At 39.8% G+C, this 14,839-nt stretch overlaps 1 protein-coding gene across 1 annotated transcript in view; it reads right to left on the bottom strand.

Moving 5' to 3' along the window:
- Positions 1-14,839, bottom strand: part of GPC6 (glypican 6) — a 1,081,755-nt gene that overhangs the window by 798,426 nt on the left and 268,490 nt on the right. Inside the window, exon 2 of the mRNA XM_055335919.1 lies at positions 1,428-1,586. Within this exon, the coding sequence (XP_055191894.1) occupies positions 1,428-1,586 (159 nt within the window). The remainder of the gene's footprint in view (positions 1-1,427; positions 1,587-14,839) is intronic.

The following is a 14,839-nucleotide window of genomic DNA, read 5'->3' as shown; positions in this document are numbered from 1 at the left end:
AAGACAGGTAAAAGTCAGCAGCACCAGATCACTCTCCCAGCTTTCCGTAACAAACAACAAGGTGTCTCAATTTGCCTCCATCTGAAGTGATACATTATAGTTCCTCAAACACAGAGCCCCTCCAGGGGCTCCTGAATGTCACCATATTTGTAATCTGTCAATCAAGGTGAACAACGAAGTACTCCCTAGTTTCATTCAAGGGAACAACATTCACAGCATCACTTCTAAATAAGGAATTATTTTCAGGCACATCCACATGTAAAGTTGAACACAGAGGAAGAGGCAGAGGAAGAAATGGCAGATGTTGAGACACTTGGCAGAAAAGATGAAGTCCCATTGACTTACATGGAGAATGTCCCATCATCTTAAGAACTGAAAACACTACCGAGTAGACTTGCCTTTTAGAACTCAGAGGCCTGGTTTAAAAGAAATTGGTGTTATTATAATAGTTTAAAGAAGCAATGGAGCAGAACGTTTTACCTACTACAGAGAAAAGACAAAGGGAAATCAAAATTTTGCCAAGCCTTTCCTAAATTGGCTTTGCTGTGCACTGACTGGAGAGGATGAGGGAAAAGATGGCAGGTCTACAGGCCAAGGACAACTTAGTATCACCAGGGTACTAGGAAGGGTCTCCACAATTGGCAAACCTGGTTTACAATGAGCCACAGGAAGTATACTCACTTCTTAGGGAGCTAAAGACTACACAACCACCTAAGAATATTAACTTTATCACTCTCCTTATTAATTCAGTTTACAAAAATCAGATTGCTTTTGAATATTTTTTTCTGAAGTTCTGATGGGAAAATTTAATGCGGAAATCCTAGTAATAATTACTTTCGCTCTTTGTGCTTTCTCCTACAAAATGTTTACTTAACAAATAGAATACGGAAAGGAACTGGATAGCTTATAATCAGGAAATCAATAGAGGATTTAAACCTGATGCAGAATGCACTGTCACTGCAGTGTAAAATGTGGCTACATTATTGGAGGAGCAAACTCTAAAATAAAGGAGTCTGTGTCATTAGCACTAAAAACAAGTCTGTCTTCTTGAAAGTATTGTTATATTTCAAATAATTTTAAATGACGTTTAATTATTTTAAAGAAAATCCCCAGATGAAAAATTAAGACAAGTTATGATGTGACAAAACCTGAATGAGAATCACTCTAATCATGAAAAATTAAGCTAAATCTTTCAGAATAAATCTCCCAGGCAAACCACACATTCAAAACAGCTCTTTGTTAACTCCAGCTTTTCTCAGATATTAACTACAAAAATTGTCAAGAAAGCGCATGCTTTTTCTAAAAATAGACCAAGTTATAAATGTTTAAGAAGGAAAGAAAAGCTCTTGCTCAAAGAAGTGTTTTTCACAGAAGACTGAGATTCTCAGAAGAGCACCCCAAAGGACAGCAGAAACTGTCCCACCTACCATCAAATTTCTTGTGCCTGGACACGAAAGTGGTGCGTACGAAATGGCTCGTCTCTTCCACGAGGTTTTCAAACTCTAGTTTGCTTTGCTGGCTTAATTTGTCTTCCATTTCTGTGGTGCAGCATGTATATTCTTGAGGACAGATTCTTAAGTGTTCCCCTGCAATGAGAAGGTAAAGGTCAGGAGGGGATGAGAAGGACTTTGGGACATTTGCTTCGCCAACACTTCCCTCAAACCCTGGAGTACTTGTTCCCCTGGCCCTTCCAGCCATGCCCATGAATTTATATGGGCCTCTGTGGACTTACCATCCCAGACTTTCAGGACTTCAGCTGAAGCTGATGCTGTGATTGGAATATTTGTATCCCTCCAAATTCGTATGTCAAAATCCTAATGCACAAGTGATGGTATATAAGGATCTGGTGCCTTTGGGAGGTGACTAGTCAGGTCGGGAATGAAATTAGCACTCTTGTAAAACAGACCCCAGAGAGCTAGCTTGTGCCCTGTACACAGGAGGACACAGTGAAAAGATGGTGTCCGTGAACCAGGGGGCAGGTGCTCACCACACTCAGAATCTACCTTTGCCACCATCTTGGATTTCCCAGCCCCCTAGACATCAATCAATGTCTTGTGTCTCCAAGCCACCAGTTTATGATATTTCTGTCTCCAGAAGCCCAAACAGACTAAGAAACCTGATATTTCCTTCCTGTCCCTGCCATGTAAGCGGATGGATATTAAAAACCTCACAAGACCATGACAATTTCCCTGCTTTTATATAAAATGTGCCAAGTAACCCCGGGTGACAAGAGATGTAATATAGTCATAAGTGTGCTTGTCTTTGGAAACCTCAAGTAATGTAAAAGACGCTAACTCCCATCACCACAGTCAGTGTGACAGCAAGGGCAAGAAAAGATGGGAATCATTCCTTGTGCTCTGTTTTTGTCTGTCCATCTGTCAGAAGTCATCAGCTTTTCTCTCGGGCAAGTGAGTGTGTCTATAATGGTGGGTCTCATGTGCCATACATTCCCTCAGTTGGCAATTCTTGTCAGAGAGTAAATGTTCTCCGGCAAGGAGGAAGGCACTGAGGGGTTTAATTAATGCTTCTGTTCTAAGGAAATGTAAAGTAAGAGGTAATGAAAGTCGTGGATTTAATTCTATATCTTTATCTCTGAATATACCAGGCCACTTCTTTTGGCAATATTGCTTTCTTCAGTGCTATTTGCAAGTAGGAGCCAAACCTCTGCTTCATGAAATTAAAATCGTCTGTTAATGCATAAAATGTGAATTTCTAAGTGAGGCAGTTCTGTTCGTGTCAAAATGTTTAGTGGAGCCTGTGGAAGGAAGAAGAAAAATCCACCCAACATCTCGGTAAGTAAAAACAACAAATTGTCCCTGGAATCAAAGTCACTGTAGGGCACTGAAAACCAAGTGCACAAAGTACTTGATGTGGTGATTAAAATTCATTTACAATGCTTAACAGAACTTCTATAAAATTACGTCCTGAGACCAGTGTGAAGTATAGGGTGTTTCATGTTTACGTCGTTTGATGCTTTAGTGCCTGCTTAAAACATCCCCAGAATAAAAAATGACCACAATGTGTACTAAAGTTAGATATTATATAATTCCTGGAAGGGAAGCAGACCACAAAATATCATATGTATATTTTAAATCAAAATGCATTGTACTTGAGAATGATAAATATCAAAATCAAGATAACACTTCCCTTCCAGGAGAAATTAGGATTTCAGAGAGGTACTCAAATACTTTTATGTGTAGTCTTTTATTTCTTAAGTTGTCTGATGGATGCATGATGTTTACCATACTATTATCTTCACTTTTTCTGTACATTTAAAATATTTTGTAATATAAACTTGTAAGTATGTCACCAAAAGGTAGTAGCCATTACAGTTGTGCTACAGAGGAGAGCAGAGGGTAGATATTAAGAAAGACAAACAGGCTGCCCTTGACATTCAGAAGCCAGCCTGGCAACTCACAGCTAGGTCATGATAGTCTATTACATCTAAACAATCTCACAGAATGCCAACCCTAGACAAAATTACTCTGAGACCATGATGAATGAGACAAAGCAAAACCACTTCAAAATTTTGTCTAAGCGTAGACAAAAACAAGGCTCTATGTCATCACTAAAGTACTGAATATCTCCTCTCTGAGACAAAATGAGTGTACTTCTTTACCATTTACAGATTGATCTTCATACCACTCTCCCTCCTTGTTGATCAGATTTATTGAGATCGCTTTTCATAGATTTACCTCCGCTTTCTGAAAGCCTTCAATCTAGGCTGAAGCCCTGCTTCCCTGAACTCTCCCCCAAACCACTCAACCAAACTTCAAGTCCTATAATAGAATCTTTCAAAGTCCCTCTCACTAAGAAACCCCATGGTTCTCCATGGTACAGTCTTGCTTGAAGATAAGTGATATCTTAGTCAATTTCAGGGGTGTTTCTAATGGTTTCTCATTTGAAGGTACTGACAATACCAAAGTGGGGAGGGAATAGAATATGAATTTTGAGATTTTTCTCCAAGTCATTCTGATACATCACCATAAAAAGCAGAGTTCTAGAGGTTAAGACACTGGTAAAGAATAAAAGTGACTTTATCAAAAGCAAATGGCCTATAAATCTAATTTACTTTTTATAAAATATAAATCTAACTGATAAGGACAAAACTCTGTATCCAAGTTGAATGGATATTTAGCTTTAACAATTCTGTATAATGTTCCTTTCTCTGATGTGTTATAAATCATTTCCAAAAATTGCCCTACTCTATTTCCCACCCTATCCTGTACATCAGGTCTGCATTACACTTCTGAATCATAACAAATGAGTTTTCAGCGAAATGCTGGTGACAAGCTGATCAAAAGAGAATAAACATTTTATGACCTGAGGGAAATAGTTGTATTTGGGATATTCATGAAAGAAATGCCAAGGATCTACATTTGTGAAATGAGATTGGATTGGAGGCACTATAATCTCCAAACACTCCACGAAAATCTGTATTTTATGTTGAATGATAAATAAAAACAGGAAGATACTTACTTCTCCATGGGACTTTATTTTTTTAAGGATTTTATTTATTTATTTGAGAGATGGGGAGAGAGAGAGAAAGAGAGAGAGAGAGAGAGAGAGAGAGAGAGAGAGAGAGAGAGGAGGCAGGGGAAGGGCAGATGAAGAAGCAGATTCATTGCTGAGCGGGAATCCCCATGCAGGACTTGACTCCAGGACCCTAGGATCATGACCCAAGTTGAAGGCAGAAGCTTAACCAACTAAGCCACATAGGACCCCCTTGGGACAAACCGAACTTACTCTGTGTGTGTGTGTGTGTGTGTGTGTGTGTGTGTGCGCGCGCGCGCGCGCGTGCACGCGCGCCTGTATAGGGTCATGAGGCACATGTAAACGGCTGCCATTCTCATTCAATGCAGTATTAGATATTTTATAGATATTTTATAGAACTGGAAGCATCCTCAAGAAGTCAACACCTTTATGCAGGCCCTGCAGAGGGATAACTCGAGACATGGAGAGACAGAGGCAGACATAGGTAAGCATGGAGAAAGCAAAGAGATGGAGAGATTACCAGAGTGTTTAAGAATCCTGCTATTGGATGAGTAAATCTTTCATGCAAAGTACTTCTTAGAATGTCTAGGGAAGACCATACTGATGTCCCCCAAAATACAGGATCAGGGAATGTGAAATGTGTGGTTGAATTTAGGTTGAGCCTTGTTTTCTTTCTAACATATGCTAGATAAGAAGGTTCTGGAAGAACTGACCTACTGAAGTACACTTCCTTTCACCCACAATCTGAGGTCACTGATACTTGTCAAAACAACTTGGTAACTCTAAATGGCCAGAAAGACTTAGGACAACTGCACAATTTGTTCTAAGTCTGTTCATTTATCTCATTTTGGGCCCTAGTGCAGGGTTTTTTTGTAAACCATGGCCTCTGGGCCAAATCTGGTGCACCGTCTGTATTTGTAGGACCTGAGAACAAAATGGTTGGAGAAAAAAAAAAATCAAAAGAATGATATTTTGTACTATATGAAAGTTTCATGAAATTCAAATAGAATTGTCCATAAATAAAGTTTTATCAGAAGACAGTCCCATCTCTTCATTTATGCATTGCCTGTGGCTGCTTTTGTATGCAAACAGTAGAGCTGTCATGACTGAGACCACAGGGACCTGTAACTTGGATATTTACATTCTGAAATAATATGTGGCAGCTACTCTGCTATATGAAAAATTAGCTCTATCCCTTCCTGTTCTAGTTTCTCCAAATGACAAGAATGAAACTTCTCAGCTTACGTTCTTCCTAACAGGAGCATTTGAAATAATAATGTAATTCTTTCAAAGCAGGAACTTATGAAAGATAAGAAAGTGTTGTCGTTTATGAGCTTCCCACACGCTCTCTCAAATTCCCTCAGGTTCCCTATGTTACTTATTCCATAATTAATACAACATTTAGCTCAATGGGCATGCCACCAGATACCTCCAAGATCAGTAATATTAAATATACTAGTTTGTGCCAGCCATCAGGATAAGATACCCTGTGCCATCAGGATAAGAGACCATAAAAGCAAGAAGTGTGGGGTTGAAATGACGATGACCACACCTTCACTCATCAAACATGTATTGAAACCTATGTGCAATTCATGATGATAGGTTCCTGTCCATCAAGATCACATGCAGGGTCATGCCATCAGCTTACACAGGTGCATGCTTTCTTAGGGGACCTCCCCTACATGCTGGTGATTTCCCAGGTCCCTGTATTTTGGAGAACTCTCTACTAGCTCTAAAATAAATAGGGAAATTATAGATGTCAGAAAAGGGAGTTCCACCAGGAAGTTAGAGATTGAGTAAAGGCTCAGGGACATATAGACTGTAAACTGTCATCTGTTTTTGAAGAAAGAAGAGATGGGCTATTCCTCCCTTTCATGCCTCTTTTAACTGTGTGTCACTCTTTACAACATCTTTCCCCAAATGTCTGCCCAGATGTTTGTTTTCACTCCAAGACACAGAGGTGACAGTAGAAATGTGATTCTGCTAGATCGCACTCCCTCCAGGGATAGCCCTGGGTCTGAAAACTGCCAGGAATAGACTCGGTGAGTGGCATGGTGAGAAAGAGCAGGAGACAGGAGGACCTCGTTAGCCATGGAAGCCAGCCTCTATGGGTCTGGAGCAGCAGACTCTCTACCCTCGGAGGTGACACATGGGGACCTCAGAATGTACATTCCAAACAAACAACCAACCAACCAAGATGAAGTGCCCCAAGTACGTCACATTTTACAGACTATAGCCAGCCAAACTCTTGGCTTTTGTAGAGCTTTGGAGTGTGGAGGTAAATTACTAACCTTACATTTCCTAAAAGGTAGGTAGGGAATCAAAATCTAGAAGTGCAAAGAAGGGACACCAGGATGGCTCAGTGGTTGAGCATCTGCCTTTGGTTCAGGTCGTGATCCCGGGGTCCTGGGATCCAGTCCCACATCGGGCTCCCTGCATGGAGCCTACTTCTCCCTCTGCCTGTGCTTCTGACTCTCTCTCCGTGTCTCTCATGAATACACAGAATCTTAAAAAAATAATATAAAAAAATTTTAAAGTGCAAAGAGGATGGCAAGATCTCACAAAACAGAGCACTTTAATTTCTGAACCTCCAAATTCCATTTGATGACAGTGCAATACTTGCTTTCGCCTTGGCATGTATGGTCTATGCCAGAATGCTGTCATCCTTGAGTTATTAAACTCCCCACAGTTAAGTAGCCATGTCTGGTACCAAGCTAAGGCTCCTCATCTTTTGATACGTCACCTCAAATGACCATTGTGTTCGTTCATGTGGTGCCCACGAAGTTGACTGGAGCAAATAATCTAAGGAAACAGGCTTAGGAAAGTAAAATACTCTAGAATAAAGTGAACTTTTAACTAGAGTTTCTGCTAGCTAAAATACTTTAAATTGGGAGTTAATAGTCCTGGACTATTTCCAGTCTCATAAAGTTCCTCCACAAGCTAATCAGGAGTAGTTGAATATAGGAAAGCAGTAGTTTTTAAATGTATGTTCTAGTTCATTTCTCTAGGTTCACATTCCCAAAAACCTCCAAAAAAGCACTTCTTCAACATTTTTCAGTGTGAGGCGTTCTCATAAATGATCCTTTTGTATCTTTAAGGGCTGCTCTTCCTTGGCAGAGTTGTTCAGCACCATAATCAGAAGGTTCAAACTTTCACGCAAGTTTTTAAAATTCAATTAATGTTCTACTTCGATGGATCTTATCACTCAAATAACTATCTTCGTGTCATCCTTTGACGTTGTCAATTTTCCAGTGAAGCCTCTAAACACTAAGCCTTTCAGTTATTAAATTTTCATTCAGCATTTTGTAAAAGTAATTCCTTTGAAGCGAACCAGTAAGTTAATTGTGTAAATCTGTTCCAACAATTGCACAGAACGGATTTCAAACATGCCACTCGAGATGGTAGAGACCCTGGTTCCACACTGCCAATGTTTCTTTACCATTACCTTGTCTTTTTTTTCTTTCAGAGAAGCTGATGGTTGGAGGGGTGGGAACTGGCATAGAAGGTGAGGTCAGAAATAAGAGGGGGTGAGAAGTAGGGGGCTGGCGCTTGGGCAGTGCTTGAAGGCAGGACAGTCCTGGAGCAGGAGGCAGCTGGAGTGAGAAAAGTGATCTTTCCCCTTCCTCACATCTCACCTTGGCTCTAATGTATCTTAAAATTATTAAATTTGTAATATTCTGAATAAAGGGTGTTTCTCCTTATTTTCAAATGAATACATCTAATTTATTTAGTTCATACATGTAAAACTTTGAGACCTGTAACAAAAGCACTGCTTTAGGGACACCTAGGTGGCTCAGTGGTTGAGTGTCTGCTTTCTGCTCAGAGCATGGTCCTGAAGTTCTCAGATCCAGTCCAACATCAGGCTCCCTGCATGGAGCCTGCTTCTCCCTCTGCCTATGTCTCTGCCTCTCTCTCTGTGTCTCTCATGAATAAATAAATAAAATCTAAAAAAAAAAAACACTGCTTTAACACAAATGATTATTAGTGTTAAAATTAGGTATGTGTAGATACACATACACATATACATATGAATACATACAGCATATTCCTTCCAAGTACAAAGAATTGAAAGACCTCAGAAGAAGATTTGATTTGTTGCAACTTTTCTTCTATATAGCAAACAAGCCCAGCAAAACTGTGGTTAAACATCACAGAGACAATAGTAAATCATAACAAAGTGACTCCATGATCTAAAATATGCCACAAACCAGCAACTCGACTTATTCAATAATACATTTTTGGAGAAAATGAACGTGAGCCCAAAGTAAAATATAATCTCAAAGGCAACTGATGAATCATAGTAATTCAATTGATCATTCCACACCCATAAGAGGAAGAGTGCTTATGACATTAAAACATTTTTTCCCTAGATTATGGCAAAAGAAAGAGAGGTAGTTATTTTGTTGTTCTTTGGAGTTTTCTAGCCTCTTCTTTTTTTTTTTTTTTTTTTTTTAGATTTGGTCTGTTAGTATTTTTTTAAAAGATTTTATTTGTTTATTTATTTATATTTATGATAGAGAGAGAGAGAGAGAGAGAGAGAGAGAGAGGCAGAGACACAGGCAGAGGGAGAAGCAGGCTCCATGCACCGGGAGCCCGATGTGGGATTCGATCCCGGGTCTCCAGGATCGCGCCCTGGGCCAAAGGCAGGCGCCAAACCGCTGCGCCACCCAGGGATCACCGCCTCTTCTTATCATATCTCTGTATGATAGGATCCAAAACATTAGAAATAGAACTGATCCAAAGGCCACAGATGCCACCCCAGAGGTGTATTCAAATTGGACTGAAGTAAATGGACAGTGGGGAATTAGTGGACATCCTATTCCAAGAAATCTATCTACAAACAATTCTGATAAACTCAGTAACTTCCCATAAAGACCTTTCCTTTTCTATGTCTTTAAGACTCACCAACTCTGTATTTCAATATGATATTTTCATATAGGAAAAAGTCAAATGCTAACAAAATCTCTTCAACATTCAAAATGTCAATTTGTTGGTCTCAAGACAGTTCTTCAAGAATTAAGACTGGTAAAGAAATATTGTTCTCATTATTTCCGTATTTCAGATTCAAACTAAAAGCTACAGAAGCACAGAAAACTTCAGTTATAATCTCTAGGAATCGGAGAACAAGAGAAGCAAAATGCCGAGGCAAAGATAAGAAACTCAATTCCACATCTCCTCTCCTATTGCAATGTGTCTGCCCAATGCTTTTTGAGTGCTCCCCATATGCCAGGCACTGTGAAGCAAGTATTTTTATTGTCTTTATTTTGCAAACTAGGAAATGAATTGTAGAAAGCTTAAGTAGCTTAATTTTAAGCTAGAAAAGATCTGTCGCCAAAGCTCGTCCTTATTAACTACTCTAATTCCTGACAAGATTCACTGTCTCCAAAGCTCATTCTTAGAACCATTCTAACTTGTGACAAGATTCACTGGGCCATAGCAGCAAACTTAGAGACATCACAAAATATCTTAAATTTTCAGAGAAACTTGACATTTGTAGGAAACTCCACAGATTGTTGAAAATAGTTGAAGTTTCAACATCAGATTTTACTACATTCTTTCAGTGACATCATAATTTTCTGAAGCTGGGTTTTTTCTTAATCTTCCTTAATTTCCAGAATGTTCATGTGGGTAGCATGTGAAAATCAGTATGGAACATGAAATGAAAGCGGTGATGTCCAATTTGGGCTTTGAGATGTTATGTGCTGCACATTAGTAAATAGTTGTGACTATTTAAGAATTAAATTTTCAAAAAAAATTTTCAAAATGTTCCTATAATGTATATATAATGTTTACAAATGGCTACTAGCTCCTTATGATACAAATTCTTAATTGTTCAGATTTAATAAGAAATGACTAGTATTTCTCCTTCTGGCCTATGAGCATCATGTAAAAAATAAATATTCCTGGACATAAAAAAATGATTTTACGTCCAGTGGCTAGTATCAGAAACATAGAGAAACACTTATCACTGTGCTGCTATCGTTATTTTTTAGATATGGTTAAGATGCATGACTTGAAGTTAAAAAAATAATAATACTCTCAATAATGTGGGTGGGCCTCATCCAATCAGTTGAAAGCCTTTGGATCAAAGATTGAGGTTTCGGGCAGCCTGGGTGGCTCAGCAGTTCAGTGCCACCTTCAGCCCAAAGCATGATCCCAGAGACCTGGTGTCAAGTCTCTCGTCAGGCTCCTTGCATGGCGCCGCTTCTCCCTCTGCCTGTGTCTCTGCCTCTCTCTCTCTGTGTCTCTCATGAATAAATAAATAAAATCTTAAAAAAAAAAAGACAGGTTTCTTTGAGAAGAAATACTGCCTTAAGACTACAGCAACAAGTCTTGTTTTCAGCCTGCTAGCCTCATCACATCACATGAATCAATTTCTTAAAAAAGACTTGTGTGTGTGTGTATGTGTGTGTATGTGTGTGTGTATGTGTGTGTCTTATTGGTTCTCCTCTGAAGAAGCCTGATACTAATGCCTCCCTGAACAGAGAACGTATGGGAACCTCTGTTCTAGCTCCCTGTGCATCTACAACAGTGCTCATCGTAATTGCCAAGATTATCTGTTTTATCTAAAGTTTGGCACCTTTGCTTACTCTTTTTTGCTCTTTCAGTGCCTACTATCCCAGTATTTAGAAATTATAGATGGAGCAGCATTGTGTTGGTAAATGCTGAACTGCCTCTCCAGTTTTAAGGAAGAGCCCTGGTTTATAGTGTTTGCCAATGTGGGACCCAGGAAATTTAACAGAAATCCCCTACCCCTGGACAAGCAGAGCAGGACTGATTCCATTTTGTGCTGCACCGGCCACCTCCTGTATGACCCCCACATGACCTGCGTATTGCTTAAGGCGCTGCCCCACCCTAGTCAAGCCGCTGGGCACACCCTTACCTGAGCGGCTCCTAACAATGTAACCCCGCCTTGTGCCCGCCAAAACTGCGCGCCAATTCGGACCAAAGTAATAGGCCAGTTCAAATGGATACTATAAGGTAAAATGTAATTCAATTGGCCACCTGCATGTGGACTGACATGATTATGCAACTTTCTGCATATGTTACAATCCCACTGGCCCCTATAAAGCTGCTACGCCTCTTAGTCTTGGGGTCCAAGTCCCTGCTCCGCTGTGTCGGGTATACTTGGACCCACGCTTGAGCTTGTAAATAAACCCTCGTGTGTTTGCATCGGTGTCAGCTCCTTAGTGGTTTCTCGGATTCGCAATCTTGGGCACAACAGCCAGATCTCATGGTATGAGTACTCCCAACATGGCTGATTTCAAGCTGTCGAAATGATATTCCTAAATGCTGAGTTGTGAAAAGCTATGCAGCATGATAAAAAACTTTCAATAAAGAAGGTCTAGAGGAAACAAAATAAAGGTCTTATATGAAAAACCCACAGCTAACATCATATTCATTATACACTATACATATACATACACACACAGGAATATTATTTAGCCATGAAAAAATGAAATCTTGCCATTTACACAACATTCATGGAAGAGTTAGACAGGATTATGCTAAGCAAAATAAATCGGTCAGAGAAAGACAAATACCATATGATTTTACTCATGTGGAATTTAAGAAATAAAACAAACAAGCAAAGGGGAAAAGAGAGAGAGAAACGAACCAAGAAATAAACTCTTACCAGAGTTACCAGAGAGGAGGTGGAGGGGAGGGTGTGATGTGTGAATCAGATGATGGAGATTAAAGAGTATATTTATCATGATAAGCACTGACATGGTAAGTACAAAATCGTTGAATCACTATCTTGTACACCGGAAACTAATATAACACTGTATATTAACTCTACTGGAATTAAAAACTTAATTTAAAAAAATCGGGGGATCCCTGGATGGCTCAGCAGTTTAGTGCCTGCCTTCGGCCCAGGGCATGGTCCTGGAGCCCCAGGATCGAGTCCCACATCAGGCTCCCTGCATGGAGCCTGCTTCTCCTCTGTCTGTGTCTCTGTGTGTCTCTCATGAATAAATAAACAAAATCTTTAAATAAATAAATAATTTTTAAAAAACATGGAACAGCACACCATCACATAATATTTTCTCCATGTAGTTACAAAAGACACCAAGAGTACAACTAATAATGAAACAATTAGACAGTGATGAGTTTTAAGTATTTATTACCTTGGTTTTCAATATAATTTATTCAATTGTAAATTATACAATTTAAATTTTAATAATGGTTGTGCCAAGGGCACCTGGGTGGTTCAGTTGGTTGAGTGCCTGACTCTTGATCTTACCTCAGATCTTGATCTAAAGGTCCTAAGTTCAAGCCCCATGTTAGGCTCCATGCTGGAGCCTTAATTGATTGATTCATTAACTAATTAACTAATCAATTAAGCCTGTGCTTAATTACAGGCTCACAAAATTCTTGAAAATTATAATAATCCATTCTTACAAGGTGGAATGTGCTAGTGTACCACTCTACCCGAAGCTAAATGTACTGAATATTGTTAATTGGCTTCTTCTTTCAATTAGTTGGGTTCCCAAATTCAATTAGAAAGCCCCTAGACCAACAGAATCTGCTATTTCCACCAACTACATTTAGATCTATGGGTATATTTGCCTCAAAGGAAAATTGGTTCTTCACAGTCATTTCTGACTGCCGCGTTACAGTAAAGAATTCCCCTGAGAGAGATGAGGAGTGCAACAGAGTAGTTATTTTAAGAATGGCAGACAGTGTGGACCATGGCTAAACTGCATGTTTAAAGGAAAAGTCACCAGTAGTGACAAGCAAAGTTATCACTGAGCAAGGTGAGCGAAAGTGATTGACCCGTGTTTTGCAATTTGCAGTCGCACAGTATTGCCACTACTCGAGGACTCAGGGAGAGAGTCAAGAGGCAGCTGTTACCCTATGCTATTGTGTTAAAAGACCTAAGGTTCATTATACCATAGCCACCTGCTCATACTCACTGCTATTATACCCATAACCAGTACTACGAGCCCTGTCGTATTTACCTTCAAAATATTCATTGCCTTCAGGATAGCTCTTTGCACATGGGAGGTCTGATCATAAATGCTGAATCGAATGCATCAGACTCTCTTTGCTCTCTTCGATCATTCATTCATCCATTCCCTTCTCTAATCACAGCTCAACCGCACACACACACACAGCAGGTTATGCTTGGTGCTAAGGGACAAGAAGCTCAGAATCCAGCCTGGGGAGGTACACCTATGTGCTAAGGTCCACCTTATAGAAAACCACATTATCCTCACTACCTGCACACCCTTCAGCATCTCATGACTCCTATAAGAACAGTGGTAATTATAGAAGCTCTTTGATTGTAGCTTGCCTACTTGATTTCTAGGCAAGAGTTGCATTGCCCATCTTTCTAAGTTTCAATAACAAGCAGGAACATCCAAGTAGAGGTTTCACCTGTTTCTTTCACTTCACCCTGGCTCAAGTATCTTTCAAACTGAAGGACCTAAAATCATTTAGCAGGTGTTCACAGAGCGTTCATGTTTCAATTTTATAGAGTATTTCAGAGCTCATCATGTGAATTAAGGGTAAGTGTTTCTTGTGAAATTTTTGCTACCGTTGTGTATATTGTGTATGTCTTAGGTTGTGATGAACAATGCTATTTCTTTTTTTTAATTTTTTTTTATTATTATTTATGATAGTCACACAGAGAGAGAAAGAGAGAGGCAGAGACACAGGCAGAGAGAGAAGCAGGCTCCATGCACCGGGAGCCTGACGTGGGATTCAATCCCGGGTCTCCAGGATCACGCCCTGGGCCAAAGGCAGGCGCCAAACCGCTGCGCCACCCAGGGATCCCAACAATGTTATTTCTTATAGCAGTCTGTGGGCAAAAGTTTGTAAGCCAAAGTTATACTGTGTGTAAGCAGTGACAGAAAGGGCAAAGAGCCCACTTACTAATGCATACTGTGAAAGCATAAATAGCTAATACTCATTTAGATAGGTTAGATTGGGTTTATGCATGTTTTCTTCTTCAATAATGTCATGACGTCTTGCCTGGAAGAATTCTTAAGATGTGTAATCTTCACCATGCTTCCTAAAAATTTTTGCACGGGCTTATTTTCCACTTGTGTTTCATAAACATTCTGTCGTGGGACCCATAAGAGAGTCCAATTGCTAACCTAGAAGAGGGGGATTTAAGTAGCATTCACAAATATGTTGCGATCTTCATGCCTGCTCTCAATTCATTTGCCATTTGTCTTAGAAATTGCCAAAAACTTTGCATTCAACCATTCAAAGATGTCTATGATGCTCCAGCCTGAATGGCACCTTTACCGGCAGGCTTGGTCAGATCTAGCTAAGCTGCTCTGACACTGCTTGTCAAATCCAGGCAAACAGTAACTCACCAGGTCTCAGTGACCTT

This window comes from Nyctereutes procyonoides, unplaced genomic scaffold, assembly GCF_905146905.1.
Source record: "Nyctereutes procyonoides isolate TBG_1078 unplaced genomic scaffold, NYPRO_anot_genome, whole genome shotgun sequence".
NCBI lineage: Eukaryota > Metazoa > Chordata > Mammalia > Carnivora > Canidae > Nyctereutes > Nyctereutes procyonoides.
This window is presented reverse-complemented; position numbering and strand designations above follow the sequence as displayed.